The sequence below is a fragment of the Salvia splendens genome, chromosome 2, assembly GCF_004379255.2.
Source record: "Salvia splendens isolate huo1 chromosome 2, SspV2, whole genome shotgun sequence".
Taxonomy (NCBI): domain Eukaryota; kingdom Viridiplantae; phylum Streptophyta; class Magnoliopsida; order Lamiales; family Lamiaceae; genus Salvia; species Salvia splendens.
The window spans coordinates 12,623,331-12,642,495 of NC_056033.1; the positions used below are offsets into that span (position 1 = coordinate 12,623,331).

The following is a 19,165-nucleotide window of genomic DNA, read 5'->3' on the forward strand; positions in this document are numbered from 1 at the left end:
ATTGACATTTTTCAGATCATAGTTTAGAGTTTATACAATGTATAGAGTTTTCATTTTATGACTACCCTACACGTATAGATACTCTCTTAAATAATTAGAATATATAAAATATTCAGATTTTGATTAATTATGAAAATTTTCAAGGCACTTGATGATTTATTAAAGTTTGATAGTACCACAATCACATTTGGAGTGTCACAAAACTTATAATCACATTTTGATTTTTGAATGCTTATACATAAATTAAATTCTTTGGAAATGAACATATTTAGTGATGCGGGGATTGTCAGTGTTACATGATATAGAAATAGAATCCAGTAGAAAAATTGTAAATTGCAAACAATACAGCATTGATTTTTAATTAAGGTTGAGAAAAGGGGTGACGGCATGCGCGCATAGGGAGAGGTGTGAATGTGTGAGTTTGCGATCCAAATCGCGGATCGAGATAGATTGATAACATCAGGGGAAGTAATTGTTAATGGTGGGTGGTGGTGTTGTATGGGCGGTGTTATTATTCTCTCTGTGCACACCGCGGAGGAGCGCGGCGATTTGGTTGAATCTGCCGGCCACCGGCACCAAATGCGTCTCCGATGAGATTCACAACAACGTCGTCGTTTTGGCGGACTACGTCGTCATCCCCGACGATCATGTCCACCCCACTCCCACCATTTCCGCTGAGGTTATTTACCTTTCTCTTATTTTCGGAATCCTTAATGATATAAGAGATTTACTTTTGTTTATGTTGTTAAATGCTGCTACTTATCATATAAATGTGTGTTTTTATAGAAAACAATTATGTGAGTGACTATTGATTAATTGCTTAGTGTGTAAAATCAATCCAATTTGATGATGGTGCATGTGGCAGCTTAGCCATCTCCATCAGGTTTCTAAGATAGAAACAACAAAAGGGGAAACAATCACACTCATAATAAGCTGAGAAATGGAATTTGTGTGATATTGGTTCAGGTGACTTCTCCGTATGGAAAAACTCTGTATCGGCAGGAAAACATGACGCACGGTAAATTTGCATTCACGACTACTGATGATGGAAGCTACTCGGCTTGTTTCTGGGTCGATGGCAATTACTCGGGCTCGGGGGGATTAAGCATCAACATGGAGTGGAAAACTGGTGTTGCAGCAAAGGACTGGGATTCAGTTGCAAGAAAAGAAAAAATCGAGGTTCACTCACCTCTCTGCTTCCATCTATTCTTCAAACCACCTTTACTTAGTTTGTATCTCTACTAGGGTATCGAGCTTGAGCTCAGAAAACTCGAAGAAGCAGTCGAGACGGTCCATGAAAATCTTCTCTACCTTAAGACCAGGTGGTTGTTTTTTCTTCAACCAAATTTAGTGCTGTTGTTCTTGTTTGATATTGTGCATGTTTGTCGTTGCAGAGAGGCAGAGATGAGGACGACGAACGAAGCTACAAATCATCGAGTTGCTCTCTACAGCCTCGTGTCACTCACATTCTGCATTGTCGTTTCAGCACTCCAGATATCGTACTTAAAGAGTTACTTCCAAAAGAAAAAGTTGATTTAGATGGAATACTATAGTATTAGGCCAATTGAGGTGTGTTTTGTCTAGTTTCTTTCAATTTTACAGTTGAGAATATCATCACATTTTTGTCTCTTCTCCTGAAGAAAATCTTTCAATTGGGGTATAATAGCTAGCTACACACTGTCTCCTGTTTGACATGAAAAGCATTGTGATTCTGATGGAAGCTACATGAAAAACGAAATCTTTTTTTTAAATGACTAAAGTCCATAATTGGTCTTTTACATTTGCCTTAAAAAACTTTTTAGTTCCTTACATTAAGTCTGTAACTTTTTAGTCCCAAACATTATGTTTTGGTCCAAAGTTAACACCTCCGTTAAAGTTAACGGTCAAATCTAATTTGACCATAATTAATGACTTAATTATGAATTTAATTAACTTAATTTAATTAACATTATTTTTTTTGTTACCTAAATGGAAATTCTCTTTATTAGTTGGACAAAAAAAATTCAAAAATTAGCCTAAAATTTATTCTCATTAATACGTACTCAATATTAGTTGTTTGAGTAAAATTTACCTCTAACCATAACCTAAAAAATTATGAAACACATTAATACATTGAACATTAATTTGACAATGAAATGCATTCCAATGTATAAATATTTTACACAATATTGAATACATACAAAAGCTAGAAAAGTTTCATAGCACCAACGAACCACCACAAAAAGTTAGAAAAAAACACGATCATATTCTCAAGTTCTCGGGTACACTTGATGGAGCTGTCGGCACACTTGAGGAAATAGCCTGCCCCCTTGAAGATGCAACTGCCACACTTGAAGAAGCTGCTCGTACGCTTGATGGAGCTACCGGCACACTTGAGGAAGTAGCTTGTCTGCTTGAAGATGCAGCTGCCACACATGAAAAAGTAGGATTATTATACATAGCAGCAACCGTCATCTAGTGGTCGGGTAGCCAATACTACAGTACTACCTGGGTTTGCCCTTAACAATTCCGCCTTGTAGTCATGCAATCTTTTGTATTGTTGTATCAAATCAGCCTCAATGACAGAACGTGCATGTTTGATAGCACGTTTCGCTTTTCCCGAACTGATTGTGATTTTCATGTCGTGATGCACCTTTTCAATGAATTGACCAATGCTCATCCCGGGAAAAATGCGAATGTCTTTCTTATACTTCCTACTAAGATATTTGGCATTAGCACATCCATGGTTCGAAGAAGAGCCACCACAAATGTGTTTATCCCGTAGACGTGAGACCTGCCAGTAACCATATGCAATCCTATATCTTATTGAAACATACCATGGACATGCAACTTTGTTCTTATGTTGAAGCACAGATTTGCAAATGGCGATGCAACGATCATTATCGTTTTTCTTAAAACGTAATTTTTTACCCTTTTTCACACCTTGATGTTGGATCAGCTCCATGAAATCTTTCTTTGAAGTAAATCGCAAGCCAATTTCCCACTTTAAATCGTTGAGATCAGTCCCCGGCTTATATCTTCGAGTTTTAACTCTTTCTTCACCTTCTAAATCTTCATCAGAACTCGGTGAATCACTAGAAAGGTACTCACTTGAACTTGAATCGCCTACAAGTTCATCATCTTTCCTTGTTTCCATTTCACTTACAATCTTTTTCCAAGATTCTACCTGACCATTCATTACTTCATCTTCTTCATCATCAGACAGATCATAATCACTATCCACGAATGAAGGTTTCCCACTAATATCCCCATTGTACTCGTTGATGGCATCTTCACCTTCACTTGTTTTTCATACTCCTCATCATCATTAGTCATATCCTCCTGATCATCATCCACTATTAGTTCAATTTCCTCTTCAATATCAGGCACTTCGACTTCAGTTTCCTTATTAAGATCTGCAACTTCCTCTTGGGTTACTTGGCTAACTAGCATGTTGCCTTCCACAACTTCATCACCAGCATGGACTTGATATTCAACATCAACGACCGGTTCAAGTTCATTCACAACATATAAATCAATCACTCCTATTTCCAGTCCTATTTTCGCCATCTTCATGGAAGATTGGTTGTTGAATAAGCGCGTCAACCCTTCATCCACATTCATTCTTGATTTTAAAAAGTAATACTCCAACCAAGTAACATCAAGTCCTTTTTTTTCAAGCATGTCATCAACTTCCAACTTGGACCATCTATCTGGATTACAATTGCTCATATATTCAACTAAACCACCAATATACTCCTTCCTAGGTGATTTGCTCATCAAACCATTGTAGTGTACTCTGGTTGTGAATGTGTCATCTGCATAACACATTAAATCAGTCCCACACATTATTAAACATAATCAAATTAGTCATAAACATATAAGTGCAGTGTTCAAATTAGTCCCTTTCGACCATTCACCAAAAAGTCAACCAACATATGTGGACCACACTCCCTTTTGACCCATTCCCAAAAATTCAACCAGCATTCCAACAAAAGGTCATTTTGATTTTTCCAAAATAAACCATATTGCCAACTTCAAAAGAAATCCAGTCTTGTTTTCCCCAAAAAATACCATGGAAGAAAAGCACAAACTTATTAGACAATAGCATAAGAAGTAAATTTACAATACGGACAACCCTACTAATTAAACTAACCTATGTTTAGCGGCCGTGGAGGATTTGCAGGCGGCGGAGGATTCGGTGGCGGTGGAGGAGGCGGAGGATTCAGCAACGGAGGAGAAGGTTCGACACTATCATCCTTCTTCTTTCGTCTATCATATCCTTTGAGGTTTCGTTCGCCACCACTGTCATAGTAGAAACAACTCTCCATAATCATATAATTCTCGCCGTTGTAATGAGTATAGAACCGCCGCCTGCTGCAATTCTTTTTTGGTGGAGAAGACTCTTAGTTTGAATTACTTAAGTTAAAATTGGGGATAGTGGGAGGTGAAGGAAGGATTCCCATAAAACTATCTGTGGGATTTAATTTGATTAACTAATTTACTAATAAGGAGTATATTTGTTCTTTTAAATTAGAATATTAATTAACTATGTTAATTAAGTTAATAATTTAAGATTCCCGATAAATCCATTTGTGGGATTTAATTTGTTTAACTAATATTAATATTTTATCTTTTAAATTAGATTAATAATTAACTTGGTTAATTAAATTCATAATTAAGTCATTAATTATGGTCAAATTAGATTTGACCGTTAACTTTAATGGAGGTGTTAACTTTGGACCAAAACATAATATTTGGGACTAAAAAGTTATAGACTTAATGTAAGGGACTAAAAAGTTTTTTAAGGCAAAGGTAAATGACCAATTATGGACTTTAGTCTTTTTAAAAATAGACCTACCTTCTTTAGCCACCGTAGGGGTTTTTACAGCCTGCACGGAGCGCAAAAATATACTCCTACTTATCAATAAGATGATGACATCAACTGCAAAGGCACCATTAACCGAATTGCAGAAATCCAGTAAATCAAAATCAAAATCAAATGATGAAAATGCATGTGATTGTAAGTTTAGACACCGCATTATGGTGTTGATAGTTAAAAGAATTTGCTAGATACGTTATATAATGCAAACTATATATCAAGGCAAACTCCAAACTTTAATCCTAGCCACTAATTATTATAGATCAACGTTTATTATGTTTCAAGATTAAAATGTCAATAACTTCTATAAATATGTCAACAGAGGGTATATTAGACACTTTCATAATATGGTGAATCATTTAATTATAGAATAATTGTGTAATCCCGATTTCGTCATTATCTCTCCTTCCACTATTCATATTAATGAAACTGTTTCAATTCCTCCCCTAATTCCAATTTTTTTGGGCAAGTTGGTTGTTTTTCCAGCCAAAACACCTAGCTAATTCCGATCATGTGCTGAGTGTCGAAAAAATTGCATGAATTTTGCGTTGATTCTTTGTTGATTTTGTATTTCATTGAAAATGCGTTGATCCTATGATGATTTTGTATTTTGTGTTGAAATCGTGTTGATTTGTACCTTTGATTGTGTTGAAAAATTGCATGAATTCTGTGTTGAAATCGTCGTTCTCTCTGTGTTGATTTTATGAAGATTTTTTGTTGAATTTGCGTCCATTGTCTGAATCGTGTTGAATCCAGCGTGTTGATTTTTTGTTGAATTCTGAAATCTGCTGAATTTTTGCGTTAAAATTGTGTTGATTCTTTTGTTCTGCTGATGTTGTATTTTGTGTCAACAAAGGTCAACATAGGATCTATCATACGCCATGACATATCAACAAAAATTACAATAATTTAAATACAGGTTCAACGGAAGATCAAAAAATAAATTCTTGAATACACCGACAACGAAATCAATTTAAGTCTTCAAAATAAAGTTTTGAGGCCAATTATGGTGTTAAGATCCTTTCCAAGATGTGAATATTTTCGGTTTTGGAAGGTGGGAGAGAAATTAGGAAGCATAAACCGTTCCGAAAATTAACTCACAAAAATACCATCTGTTGACAAAATACATACTTTTGTTGAGATAGAAAATCTACGCAATATTAACCACAGATCTATAATAATTAGTGGCTAGGATTAAAGTTTTATGTTTGTATTAGATATATGGTTTCATTTGATCACATCCCTACAAACGGATTTGTGCAAAGGCAAAACAAACACAAAGGTGACAAAATTATTGTCTAGCGTCCATGTGCTTTCTGTGTAGTGATGAAAATTGTTAGCCCTAATTTTGTAGATTCACATTTTCTGTGGAAAATTTTTTGTGTGGAAATGTGGGTATTTATTGATGAAAATGTGAATTTTAAGGTAAAAAAAATCAAAAATAAATTAAAAGTGGAGAAAAACAGATATATTTTATTGGGAAGTGGATTTTTTTAAATTTAAAATTGAATTTTAAATATTTTTAGAAATTTTATATAAAAGAAAAAAGGAAATTGCCAACGGCATTGCCGTTGGCCAATAAGCGATCGCCACGTCAGCCTGCTCGTCGGCACGGCGGTGCTCGATGCTAAGAGCAGGGCCGTGCCGACGGAAGGAGCACAGAATCACAATGAAATGCCACTGAATGAAACTTTTGTTTGTTTCAGGTAAATTAATTTTAGTTTGAAACGCTTATTCTGTTTTATTCTTCAACCGAATGCAACAACAAACTATTTTGCGGTTAGAAAAATTTCCCACGGATGTATTTTTTAAATATGAACTCTCCGACAAGCATTGGTGATACCGCCATCGGGCTAGTCTTCTTTAAATTTCCACGGATGTATTTTTTAGGATTTAATTATGTAATTTTTAATTTGTAGGATTTTAATTATGTACTTTTAATTTTTAGGATTTTAATTATGTAATTTTTAATTTTTAAGATTTTAATTATGTAATTTTAAAATTTTTAGTAATTTGTAATAGTATTTCGGGTATTATTAATGCATTTAATATTGTGGAAATGTTTTTAGTAATTAAAGTACTTAAATTGAATAATAGAATGGTGGGCCTCTTGAGCATGCTATTGTGGAAGAACATAGATGTGAGTGTTGTGCTCTTGCTAAAGAGCAGAGAATAAAAAATGAATTAAAGTGGGTCCGGACCCACATCTATGCTCTTGCCAAAGAGCATGGATGTGGATGCTCTTATTTTACGTAGGCAACTGTGATACGTTTTATGATATTTTAAACCACTTTTTAAGTTCATAATATATAGGATAAAAAGTCAAGTTAAAAACCATGTTGATTTTTTTTGTAATTACCAAGGGTATCCACCGGCGGGCCCAGTGACTATTCCCCGCCCTGATTTGTAGGCACCTCAATGGGTGGGACAGCTGATCCAAGAACTTAAAGTTGCTCCATACCCAAAAGCAGGGATCAATCCCCTGACCATTTGGTTAATGATAGACGAGTCCCATGTCACTCGACCACACTCCTTGAGTTAAAAAACACAAAAAAAACATATTGATTTAATTGTGTCAAGTATGATAAAAAAAATCTCGTAAGTTAGTCAAATATAGTAATAGACATGCTGAGGGAAATACCAAACAAAGTGCAAAGTTTATGATATTATATACCAATTTTAAAATTCATGGAAAACACCAAATTTTAGGCAAAGTTTATGATTTTAGGGACCAATTTCCTTTTAAAATATTCAGATATTGATTAATTATTTTTAGTATCAGGAAATTTAGTGATGTGGGGATTGCCATTGAAATTATTATAGAAATTGCAAAACATTAATTTTTTTTTAATGAAGGTTGAGAAAAAGGGTGATTGCATGCGCGCACAGAGAGAGACAGAGAGTTGTGATTGTGAATGTGTGAGTTTGCGATCCAAATCGCGGATCGAGAGGAAGTGATTGTTAATGGTGGGTGGTGGTGTTGTGTGGGCGGTGTTATTGTTCTCTCTCTGCACACCGCGGAGGAGCGAAGCCGTTTGGTTGAATCTGCCAGCCACCGGCACCAAATGCGTCTCCGACGAGATTCACAACAACGTCGTCGTTTTGGCGGACTACGTCGTCATCTCCGACGATCATGTCCACCCCTCTCCCACCATTTCCGCTGAGGTTATTTACCTTTCCTTTTTACCCTTTATTTTGGAAATCGTGATTATGAATCTTCACATGTTGAATGATAATATAACAGATTTTGTACTTTTTTTTTTATAGAAAACAACCACACTGTGATTGCAATTTGCAAAGTGATTACAGAAAACAATTATTGATTAATTGCTTAGCTATCTGTATCTGCATTAAAACAAAACATCAGGTTTGTAAGATAGAAAGCACAAAAGGGGAAACTATCACATTCATAATAATCTGAGAATGAAATTTGTGTGATATTGGTTCAGGTGACTTCTCCGTATGGAAACACTCTGTATCGGCAGGAAAACATGACGCACGGTAAATTTGCATTCACGACTACTGATGATGGAAGCTACATGGCTTGTTTCTGGGTCGATGGAAATTACTCGGGCTCGGGGGGATTAAGCATCAACCTGGAGTGGAAAACTGGTGTCGCAGCAAAGGACTGGAATTCAGTTGCAAGAAAAGAAAAAGTCGAGGTTCACTCATCTCTCTGCTTCCATCTATTCTTTAAACCATCTTTACTCACTTTGTATCTCTACTAGGGTATCGAGCTTGAGCTCAGAAAACTCGAAGAGGCAGTTGAGACCGTCCATCAAAATCTTCTCTATCTTAAGACCAGGTTGTTGTTTTTCTTTAAACAAATCTTAACCAAATTTAGTGCTGTTCTTGTTCATCCTTATTGTGTATGTTTGTCGTTGCAGAGAGGCAGAGATGAGGACGACGAACGAAGCTACAAATCATCGAGTTGCTCTCTACAGCCTCGTGTCACTCACATTCTGCATTGTCGTTTCAGCACTCCAGATATCGTACTTAAAGAGTTACTTCCAAAAGAAAAAGTTGATTTAGATGGAATACTATAGAATTAGGCTAATTGAGGTGTGTTTTGTCTGGTTTCTTTCAATTTTACAGTTGAGAATATCATCACATTTTTGTCTCTTCTCCAAAAGAAAATCTTTTAATTGGGGTAATAGCAAGCTACACTCTGTCTCCTGTTTGACATGAAAAACACTTATTCTTACACAAGAATCAATCAACACTTACATTGTCAATTACCCTCTTACATCAAATTGGTACTAATACTTGATCACAAAATTGAATTACAGTACATATTTTGTAGTGTATATAAAACTCTATACTATATTTGATGTTTTTCTTACACCGCATATCTTCCCTATCACAACTTGCTAGTGTTTTTCATCTATATTCTATGCTTCACAAGACATTCAAGACAGAACTTAAACAAGTAGCGCTCTCCAGAGTTTGTACAGTTATTATCGATGCCTGAATTTTCTTTGTCGGGCCATCAGCAAGCGCTGTCTTGTCGAACTATTTCTTCCACTGGATTCTCCTCTGCCCACACAGCTGCATCAAGATACCCAAGCTCAAAGAGTCTATCAAGAACATGGTCCGCAGCTGGCTCGAGCGCCCAATTGAAAAGCTAAAACAGACACATGAACCTTAGTTTCTGTTACCATGTAAACTGGGAATCGCGGGCAAAAATGTCACCTCTCGGGCACTGGCCCTGTTCTCTGGGTTGCAGTCGGGGCTGATTCCTATTCCATTCAATCCCAAACGACCAGCAGGAAATGCACAAACGCGCACCTGCAACATCATCACATTTTCAATTTAAGGCAGACCCCATCCATCTACAAGTCCATCCTGATTTTCTTATTACCGTCTGAGAAGCAGAGGTTGGCGGCATGAACAGTGTCAAACCCCCGTCTATACATAAACGATTGCGGAACATTGTTGCTGGCCTCGGAGCAAGATATCTGTATCAAAGATTACTTTTCAGTTCAAAGCATTGTTCCATCAAACCAGGTCAAATCAGAATTTTACCCAGGAATGAATGAGGAGGTGAAAACAGCATTGATAAGGTCTTCTTTGGAATCAAATTGGTCCACAAGAACACCCCTCGGCCTCCACATAATCTCCGTTACAGCCACTGCCATTACACCACCAAAACAAAGTTCTATCAAAATTCTTCCTCTAGAAGTCACTTAGGTACTAGATCGATTGCAGGAAATGTACAATTAGTTATCTTAACCTAAATAAATCATTCAGCCTTTTTTCGAAAGGACATTTATACAAACACAAGAGTGCTAAAAAAAGGCCTAATGCATTTGTTTTCAAGGAGATACCCATGCAAAAATGACCATTCTCATATACATTATAGTGTTTCGTTCCAAATGATTATGTGCGAAAAGAGAACTTATACCGACCACGAACCCTTCCACTGGACCTGATATGAGCATCATCAGGCAGAAACTGGTCCAGAACATCTCTAAGCACAGCCTGAGCCAAAAAAATCAAACAAACATCTAAACTGAAGTGTAGTTTGAACTTCCATATACTATCATACTGTAAATGGTAATACCCCAAGGCGAAACGCAGTTCCTCGAAGCCTGCAATCTTCAGCCAATATCTTGGTAGCCACCAGTGCCTCCTCCATGCTGGCTCCCGAGGCAATCACCGCACACACAATAGCCCCAGCAGACGAACCAGCCAACGGTGTTGTTTCCTTTTATTCACAAATAAGAGGATCAAGATCATGAAACAACACAACCAGAGATAATGAACGTTCTTCACAAAGTCTGAAACAAATTTCATGCCCCACAATCTCAATATACTAAGGTGCTGTTCGGTTTCCTAGATAAAATAGTAGCAAGATATAATCCAAGATTGAGTTTGATATTATTTTAGTTGGAGGGTGTTAGCTATATGGCTAATCATTCCATGATTATCTATGTAGGATTGAGTTGTGGGATTGAATCTCATGAAGCAATCACAATACATATTTAATCTTTGAGATACAATTTTACAGACTGAACACCCCCTAAAAGTTTTGATATCCATAAAAAACCAATCCCTCCCTATCACAAAGTTGAGACCAAAATTAGGCAAATTAGCATTGAATTGAATCCCTAAGGAAGGAGAACCTTGATATAACCCTTCTCAATGAGAAGGCGAGCCACCCCAAGATGGTAAGGGAACAAGAGCCCCGCGGCGGAGAAGCTAAACCCAGGGCTACTAACCGCCTTGCGCCGCCGCGCCGCCTCCACGTCTTTCACCCCTTGCTCCCACACCACCTCCGGCTGAACCGGGTCCTCCACGACGGCCCCGATCCCCCCGTTCCTCCGCCACCAGCCGCTCTCATTCTCCGGCGCCCGAAGCTCCCCGCCGCCCACGATTTTGCCGTTCCTCTTCAGAATCCGAGACGTGATGCCGAGAAAGAGCTCCCCCGTAGCGACGGCGAAAGACTTCTTTTCGTGGCCCGGCGGCGGAAGGGTGGCTTTGGTGGAGAAAGCGACGGCGCGAAATGGAGCCGCGACGGCGGGGTGGAGGAAAAGGGAGGAGGAGGCCATGATTGGTCTGCTGTGAAAATGGTGGCCTCAAAAACATCGAAATTAATTAAATAGGGTAAACGTTGTAATCAAAGGATCCTTTCATTTCAATTCTGTTTCAGCCACGTAGAGATGATTTTCCTTTCGGAAGGGATCTATCTTTGCTATTGTAGCTCGATTGGGAATCTCAGAACTTGAATCTGTATATAACTTGTCCGATTGTTGTGGTCAATTATTTTTTATTTCACTTCAAATCATAATATTGGAAGAGGAATACTTTAGACTTGCAACTCAATCCATCTTTTGCTGCAAATTTGGTGCTCTCATTTGTAGTAGTTATAAAAATTGAGCCAAGCATAATAATCAGCTAGAAATAAGATGCAAAATCAAGATAATAGTTATGATTAATTGACCTATTGTCCACTTTGTATTAGGGTGTGCACTTTTAATTGATTACGAATTTTAATGCATAATTAATAAAGCAAGAAATATAGAATGAAAAAATAATTAAAAAGTGCATATTCTTATGAGACGACTAAAAAGAAAAGCATGTGTATATTTTTATGGTATGGAGTGAGTTGTACTATTAGTAAGTTTTTATGTTTGTTGTTTAGTAAAAAAAAATAAGATTCAAAGTGTCGTTTTTGCCCTTATAAAAGCTACTGCCACAATGCTTCTATATACTTCCTAGTCCCCTAAAAATAAGATATTTTGGAATGATGCATACTTTAATGTATTATTTTTAAAAGAGAGAGAGAAAAAAGTGTATTAGTGGAAAATAGATCTCACTTTATCAGAAAGATAGATACTATTTCCTAAAATATAAAGTTTTTATTTTTAGGAGATGAATAAAAAAAAAGTTTATATTTTTAAGGGACGAAAGGAGTATCTCATTTCGTATTTTTTTTTTATTTTTGAGTTTTATACTATTTGATCCTTGTTATGTGTTTAGATTAATTGAATGTAATCCGAGAGCTTTGTGAACAATTCTGGATGGAAGCTTTGAAATGATGAAAAATCTATTCGGTTTCACAATTGTATAAATCGATTTTTCTATAATGAAATAGAGTATAAATCCAACAGATACGCAAATTGGCTCGAGACACCCCTGCAAAAATTGACTACCATAACTCCATCAATGAAAAAGTAAAGAAATCGACAGCAGAATTGTTATCAAAGCACCAGACAGCTCAAATTCTCAAATCCCCAGGAAGTAAATAAAAACCAAATTAACATCAGAAAATGACAATTAAATTGAACTTTGATCAATAATAAGAAACTAAAGATTGAAAACAACATCGAAAGATGTGGCCTTCATTTGAAGAAGGTTAACTACTCATTCACCAACAACTCAAATTTCATCAACGGTACCATTAGACGAGAATTGTGATTTCGAGAGAAAAATTGCCTCACTAAAATACTAGAACTACATATATATTCACTTATACACATACTTATACAGTAAAGTTTTGAAACACAACCAACACTAACCTCTTACCTCCCCTTGATCGCCCCTCATACTTTCACAGTAAATTCATCTCTGTTGAACCGTGTTTGGAGCCCCTACACGGGTACTCTGTAAAAGGGATCCACCATTCCAACTATAAACAGATTCCCTTGATTTCCCCGCGATATTCTGCAACCAATATAAACATACTCAGAGCTCGAGCTTTGGTTAAACCCAGTCATGAGTAAACTATGCAGCTGAAAGAAACGCTGCATCAGAGAGGTTCTATGAATCATACTATGTGTCTTACCGCAGCTCTTCATCCAAGTACGTGATTTCAAGCTGACCACGCCCACTTCCACGTGCCTTAATAGGTATCTATGCAACAGCAGTCAAAAACTTTTTAAGGATGAAAAGACTACAATTGGTTGAAGAATCAAACAAGCAGTGATTCACCTACCACACCAGCAATCTTAAAACTATCGAACTTAACAGCAACTCTTCTTTGATTTAGTGGAACCAAATTAGCTGTAGCCTGATTTAAATATAACAGCATGTCACGTTAATCTGAAAGAAAGCAAAAATGGAACTTCACACCACATTCATCATATCTAAGTTTGATGATATGGTATAAACACGTAGGGAAAATCGTTTAAAGATTTATAGGCATAGGCACAGAACTTATAAATTCAACCATCCAAACACCTTGATAGCAACCTATATCTTATAATCGGTCTCAAATAAGCTTAGCCAAACACAGTCTCAGAGCTTGCGATGGAAATCATAATACCTGATTGAAAAATGGCCAAGTTTCGATATTTTGAGCCCTCAAGGTATCCAAGTTGATTGCTTGGTAAATTTTTCCATTTGGTCTGAGGATCTTGGGTCTCTGCCACAGAAGAAAACCTTGTTGTTCAGAACAATGATACGATTATCTATCTAAATTAATCATGATTAGTAAACTCCACCCCCAAATAAAGAAGATAAACGAACCTCACTCTGAATAACAGACATGGATGTTGTGTACAAGAGCTCCCATTTCCCATTCAGAAGATTCGACTTGAGCGGTTCCTTCACTTTGTTCTTCGCTTCAAGTTTGCTTGCAATCTGCGGGAAAGAAAAAAAAACAAATTAGTAGACAAACGCAAGGGCGTAGTAATCGAATCGCCCTTTATCTACTCTGCCAACTGCATATTACTTCTATTAAAAACTACCTTCACTCACTAAATCATAACTATGCCTGATTGATTGTGCATTTTCCCCACCAACAAAAGCCCTAATAAATCCAGTGACGCGATTGAGGAGAAAAAAGCTTACCTGATCGACAAGCTGCTGGTCCTCCGGAGTAGCGTCGGCGCCTCGGTCGAGCGGAGCAATAGCATCGAGAAGCTGCTGTTTCAGGCTCTCGATTTCGCTGCTTCTGTCCAAGAAAGGGACGAAAAAGGAAACCCCAATTCTCCATTGAGCGGGTATGCGAGATCCTTGATTGGAGCTGTAGCTCGGTAATTGAAGTGAAGCATCGCGGTTGTGTTGGTTTGATGACAAATGGAAAAGGCGTTTCGGATAGATTGAATCAATGGAACTGTTGAGGAGAAAAGAAGAAGAAGAAGAGGGGGGAGAGAGATGAAGGAATGCCATTTTTGCGATTCCTTTGTCCATTGCAATTAACGGTTATGATATAAATATAGGGAATTTCAAAATGTAGTTTCTACGATTATCAAACACACATGTTAAAAAAAAAAAGTTCCGTTGCCGGGAATCGAACCCGGGTCTCCTGGGTGAAAGCCAGATATCCTAACCGCTGGACGACAACGGACTAGTGATTGATTAATCAACACGAAATATGTTGTTTTAATAAATGATTTGAAATACTAAAGGTTCAGCAATTAGAGTGATTGATTAATCAACACGAAATATGTTGTTTTAATAAATGATTTGAAATACTAAAGGTTCAGCAATTAGAACATTCCCAAATCATAATTCATACGTGGGGTACTAGTTTTGGTCAATCACTACTTCAAATCCGATGGTGAAAACAAAAAATTATAGAATTGAATTAGTTATCCTTGAAATTTCTCTCTTTGTCTGATTTATCTTATCTGTATAATTATTTTATTTATTGTTATTTTTATTTTGTTTTATTCAGTTTACATATTACTAGTTGTTGTGATTCGATACATTGTGCTTTTCTTTAACTATACTAGAATAGCTTATATATCTACGGTCACTTTTTATGCATAAATACATTCATTAAATTATTATCATATTTATTAATTTTATTAGTATTTTTTTATATACCAAATTATTGTAATGCATATATACATTGTTTATTCTTTATATAATCATAATATTCCCTGTATTAAATGATTAAGTTAAAGCAATACTCCCCCGTCTCATAAGAATATGCACTCTTTTCTTTTTAGTTCGTCCCACAAGAATATGCACTTTCCAATTTTGGAAACTATTTTCACTCTATTGAGATGGGACCATTTCTCCATTAATAATACTTTAATTACTTTTCTCTCTACCTCTCTCTTACTTTTTTAATTTTGCATTAAAACTCGTGTCGAATCTAAAGTTCATTTTCTTTTGGGAGGAGGGAGTATAAGAGCACCAGCAACGCTGTGCCGTTGCGGTGCCTATGCCGTTCCGGAGGAACGGTTCCGCGGCGGCACGCGTTGCAGCCTCCATGTCGTCGCAGTTCCGTGCCTATGCCGTTCCGGGTGTCGTTGCGTCGGCACGCGGCACGACACGTTCCGCCACGCGCCGAGGCGACGTGGCGGGCTCTCAGCGCACGCGTGACGCCCACTCGCTGCCCCGCGAGTGGGCTTCGTCACGGTGACGCAATAATTCATTTTTTTTTAAAAAAATTCGAATTTAATAAAAAAAAATTGCAACGGTAATATGACTGTTTATTTTTATCCGTTTTGTAATTTTTTTTTATTTTTTTAAATTTATTTACTCTATAAATACTCCTATTTCATATTCATTTCACTCACAAACACACATCTATTCCTCTCAAATCTTCTCTATTTCCACCCCAATTTTCACTTTTGAACAAATGCGTCAAATATTGGAATAATCACTTTGGCGGATGAAATTATTAAAATTGTGTACTTTTATTTTTTAAGGATTTTAATTGTGTGCTTTTTATTTTTTTAAGTTTAAGTTGTAACTTTGTTTTAATGTTGTGTGTTTTTTATTAAAGTGTGTTTGTTTTTTTATTAAAGTGTGTTTTTTTAATTGAATTGAGTTGGAAATAAAAAAAAAATGAAATTGAATGAATAGTAATTTAAGGAACGGTTAAGGAACGAAGGGTTGCAGGTTCCGTTCCTTAGTTAAGGAATGGAGTAAAGAAGTACACTGAGGCCCGCAAATAGTAGTTTAAGGAAACGGTATAAAAACAACGTTGTGGATGACCTAAAGCAAATTTATAGCTAGCGCATGACATGTGATTCTACTTTGACTTTCAGGTAAAAGGACAAATTGCAGATAAGTGGGGGCTACTCATATACTACTACTATTTTGCATTGACTTTGATATTTTTACCATACATTTTTTTGTTTATTCAGTCATTAATTTTCCTTTTCTAATAGTATTTGTTTCTATTATACTATTTCATTTTTAATTTTACTAGTTTATAAAAATATTATTATTTCTCATAGTATGAAAATAGGCCACGTTTATTATAAAGAATTGTACTATTTAATTATAGATATAATGAATCATACTTGATTTTTCAATAAATTAAATAAATTGATATAGATAAAAATAAATAGTTAAGGAATAATGGTACAATAGTGATAAAAAATAGTAGTACTCCAGTAATCTTTTGAGGATTAGAATAAATACGATAAAAAAGGGAAGTGTCCATGGAACAAATGTGGTATTACAATAAAATAAATTCAAATTCATAACTATCACTAATAAACAAAATAAAAAATTACATCCTAACTTTAAATCCGTCAATTATTAATTAAAAACAGAAGTACAAACAAATACTACTTGCTTTCAATTAGTAAAACGTGCTTCTTCCTCCTTTTTGTTCAGTCAATATGGTTTTTTCTTGTTTTATTCACAACTTAATTCTTATTCGACTTAGAAATTTTTGAATTTGAGAATAAAATTCAAGAATATTAGTTCCAGCAGTGGCGGATGCACACTGGGACAAGGGGTACGACTGTACCTCAAAATATTTTGGTTTAATATAGTATTAGTGGACAAGATAACATTTGGCATCAGTAGCATAGCGGTTGAAAGCTTCTTTTCATCAGCCATTCAATTCCTTGTGATAACAATTTTTAATATTATGTCTTCTAAGTTTTGTGAAAATTCATTGGCCCATCACGATGTTTCATTGATACCCGTTTATCCTTTTCAATTCAATTATATTTTTATTATGTACTGTATTTCTATTTGTTTCAGGATTAGTATCAAGAAGTTATAATAAATTATTTTTTCTAAAAAATATTGTTAAATTTTTAAAATAAACTTTGATGATAAAGTGGCAAATAAAATGTAATTTAATTTAGACTCAGTACGATATGTCTGGCTCTCTTTAATTTAAAACTTTATACTCCATATAAAAAAGTAAGCATATCTCACACTAGAAAGATAAATCTGTAGACATCCACAATTAATAATATTAAAATGCCGATTTTGCATCACACAAAAGTCAGACTGATATATTAGCACACAGTATTATTAATGCAAGAATCCTACTTCTATCATTTTGTCGTTTGCTCGGTTCTCCTAAGTCCTAAAATTACAGTAATCACATTTTAAGTCACTTTGTGTTAATAACATGACACCTTGTCCACTAGATTATCGACTACCATTTCTAAAACTACAATTCAATTTTTATTATTAGCAAATTTACTTCATTCTATTGTTAATTAAACATAAATCCGGCGAACTAAAGGAATATTTCGTATGTCAGCCATGCTGAGTTGTGGCATTCAATTTTGTACTCTTTTTTTAATTATATCATTCTTAATTTTTAGTGCCTATATATATGACGGTCTTGCAGTTTGACCTTTTTTATTACAACCATTTTTCTCATTTACAAAAAAACAAACAACCATTGAATTGGAATTTCATATCTTCACTCAGAATTGAAGCAAAAAACATGAGAAAGCAATGGCGATGGTCCAAATGTGGATTTCCATGTGAGTTCCCATTGTATATATATATTTTTTAATCCAGACCTATTTTTTCTATTACAATTGTTTATAAATCTTAAGACAAAGAAAGTCCCTCTTTGTTTAGCAAATGAATCTATTTAAGATCATCTATTTCCAATATTTCATCACTTAAATACTATTGTTCTAAATGTTATTCAATTTTATTATTCATGTAATACTCCTCATGACTATATTAATGTAAAATCTGTAGTGGAATATGAGCCCTTCTAAAGAGATTATATGCAACTTATGCAGATCAAAGAACATAGGTAATTTAGATCGAAGGAAGAAATCAATGAATCATGAGGAGGCAGAAGTTGATCCGTTTATAGAAAGTTCATGTTCTACCCAGATAAGTTCTTCAAGCTCAATTCCGCATGAAAATGTGGCTTTTTCAGTTGGTCAAATTGGGATGATTTTTGGGAATTTGAGCTTTGAGCCAACTTTATCTACACCATTAATGGTAAAACTGGAAGCTGCTACTGTTGATGGTGATTCTGCAACTCAACTTCAACATCATTTTTACTGTGGAAAACCCTCATCCTCAGCAACTACCACCTTGGCCACCATCCAGATCAAGCAAGAAGATGGTAAAGTTTTTTTTACTTTGATTCTTTTTTATGTCTAATTTGTCTAAGTTGTACAAAATTTTATTTTTTGGGTCTTATTGATTCTAAAACGAGGTGAAATTTCGCACGAGCATTTGTTGTTGTAGATGAAACGTGAGCATCCACAACCGTGCTCTTGCCAACGAGCACGGATGTGGGTCCGGCCCTACTTTTTCTGCCTGCTTTTAGACAAGAGCACAACACCCACATCCGTGCTCTTCCACAAGGACGAACACAAGGGTCCCACCATTCCATTATTCAATTTAAATAAAAACATTTCCACAAAATTAAAATACATTAAAAATACCCGGAATAATATTACAAAATACATTAAAAATTAAAATCCTAAAAAATAAAAAATAAAAATTAAATAATTAAAATCCTAAAAATTAAAAATTACATAATTAAACTCCTAATCAATAAAAAATACATAATTCAACTCCTAAAATAAAAAAAAAACCATTACTCGTGGTCGAATTTCGCCAAAATGTGTTTGATTAGGTCTTCTTGTAGCTCAACGTGGGTTCGGGTATCAC

General features: G+C 35.6%; 3 protein-coding genes, 1 non-coding gene and 1 pseudogene across 5 annotated transcripts; 2 read left to right on the forward strand and 3 right to left on the reverse strand.

Annotated features, from left to right (window-relative positions):
* Positions 1–478: 478 nt before the first annotated feature.
* On the forward strand, positions 479–1,601 carry LOC121771831 (transmembrane emp24 domain-containing protein p24delta3-like). The gene is made up of 4 exons (XM_042168724.1): positions 479–679; positions 967–1,179; positions 1,246–1,322; positions 1,395–1,601. The coding sequence occupies exons 1-4, from the start codon at positions 479–481 to the stop codon at positions 1,537–1,539; spliced, it is 636 nt and encodes a 211-aa protein (XP_042024658.1). The 3' UTR covers positions 1,540–1,601.
* A 6,110-nt stretch (positions 1,602–7,711) lies between these two features.
* LOC121773960 lies at positions 7,712–8,893 on the forward strand (annotated as a pseudogene).
* Positions 8,894–9,039: 146 nt separating this feature from the next.
* Positions 9,040–11,722, reverse strand: LOC121788649 (patatin-like phospholipase domain-containing protein 4). 2 transcript variants are annotated; one of them, XM_042187287.1, is made up of 7 exons: positions 10,987–11,722; positions 10,425–10,568; positions 10,270–10,342; positions 9,887–9,992; positions 9,723–9,819; positions 9,520–9,649; positions 9,040–9,409 (listed from the first exon to the last, which is right to left on the reverse strand). In XM_042187287.1, exons 1-7 carry the CDS (start codon positions 11,410–11,412, stop codon positions 9,351–9,353), a joined length of 1,035 nt encoding a protein of 344 aa, XP_042043221.1. In that variant the 5' UTR covers positions 11,413–11,722; the 3' UTR covers positions 9,040–9,350. The 2 variants fall into 2 exon arrangements, with proteins under 2 accessions (XP_042043221.1, XP_042043214.1); XM_042187280.1 differs by having other exon boundaries at positions 9,040–9,485; positions 9,554–9,649; positions 10,987–11,712.
* A 958-nt stretch (positions 11,723–12,680) lies between these two features.
* LOC121788664 (probable plastid-lipid-associated protein 4, chloroplastic) lies at positions 12,681–14,489 on the reverse strand. Its single transcript, XM_042187293.1, has 6 exons — positions 14,156–14,489; positions 13,832–13,945; positions 13,629–13,727; positions 13,299–13,373; positions 13,149–13,216; positions 12,681–13,027 (listed from the first exon to the last, which is right to left on the reverse strand). Exons 1-6 carry the CDS (start codon positions 14,474–14,476, stop codon positions 12,955–12,957), a joined length of 750 nt encoding a protein of 249 aa, XP_042043227.1. The 5' UTR covers positions 14,477–14,489; the 3' UTR covers positions 12,681–12,954.
* A 93-nt stretch (positions 14,490–14,582) lies between these two features.
* TRNAE-UUC lies at positions 14,583–14,654 on the reverse strand. Its single transcript has one exon. It is a non-coding gene; the product is annotated as a tRNA-Glu (tRNA).
* Positions 14,655–19,165: the final 4,511 nt, after the last annotated feature.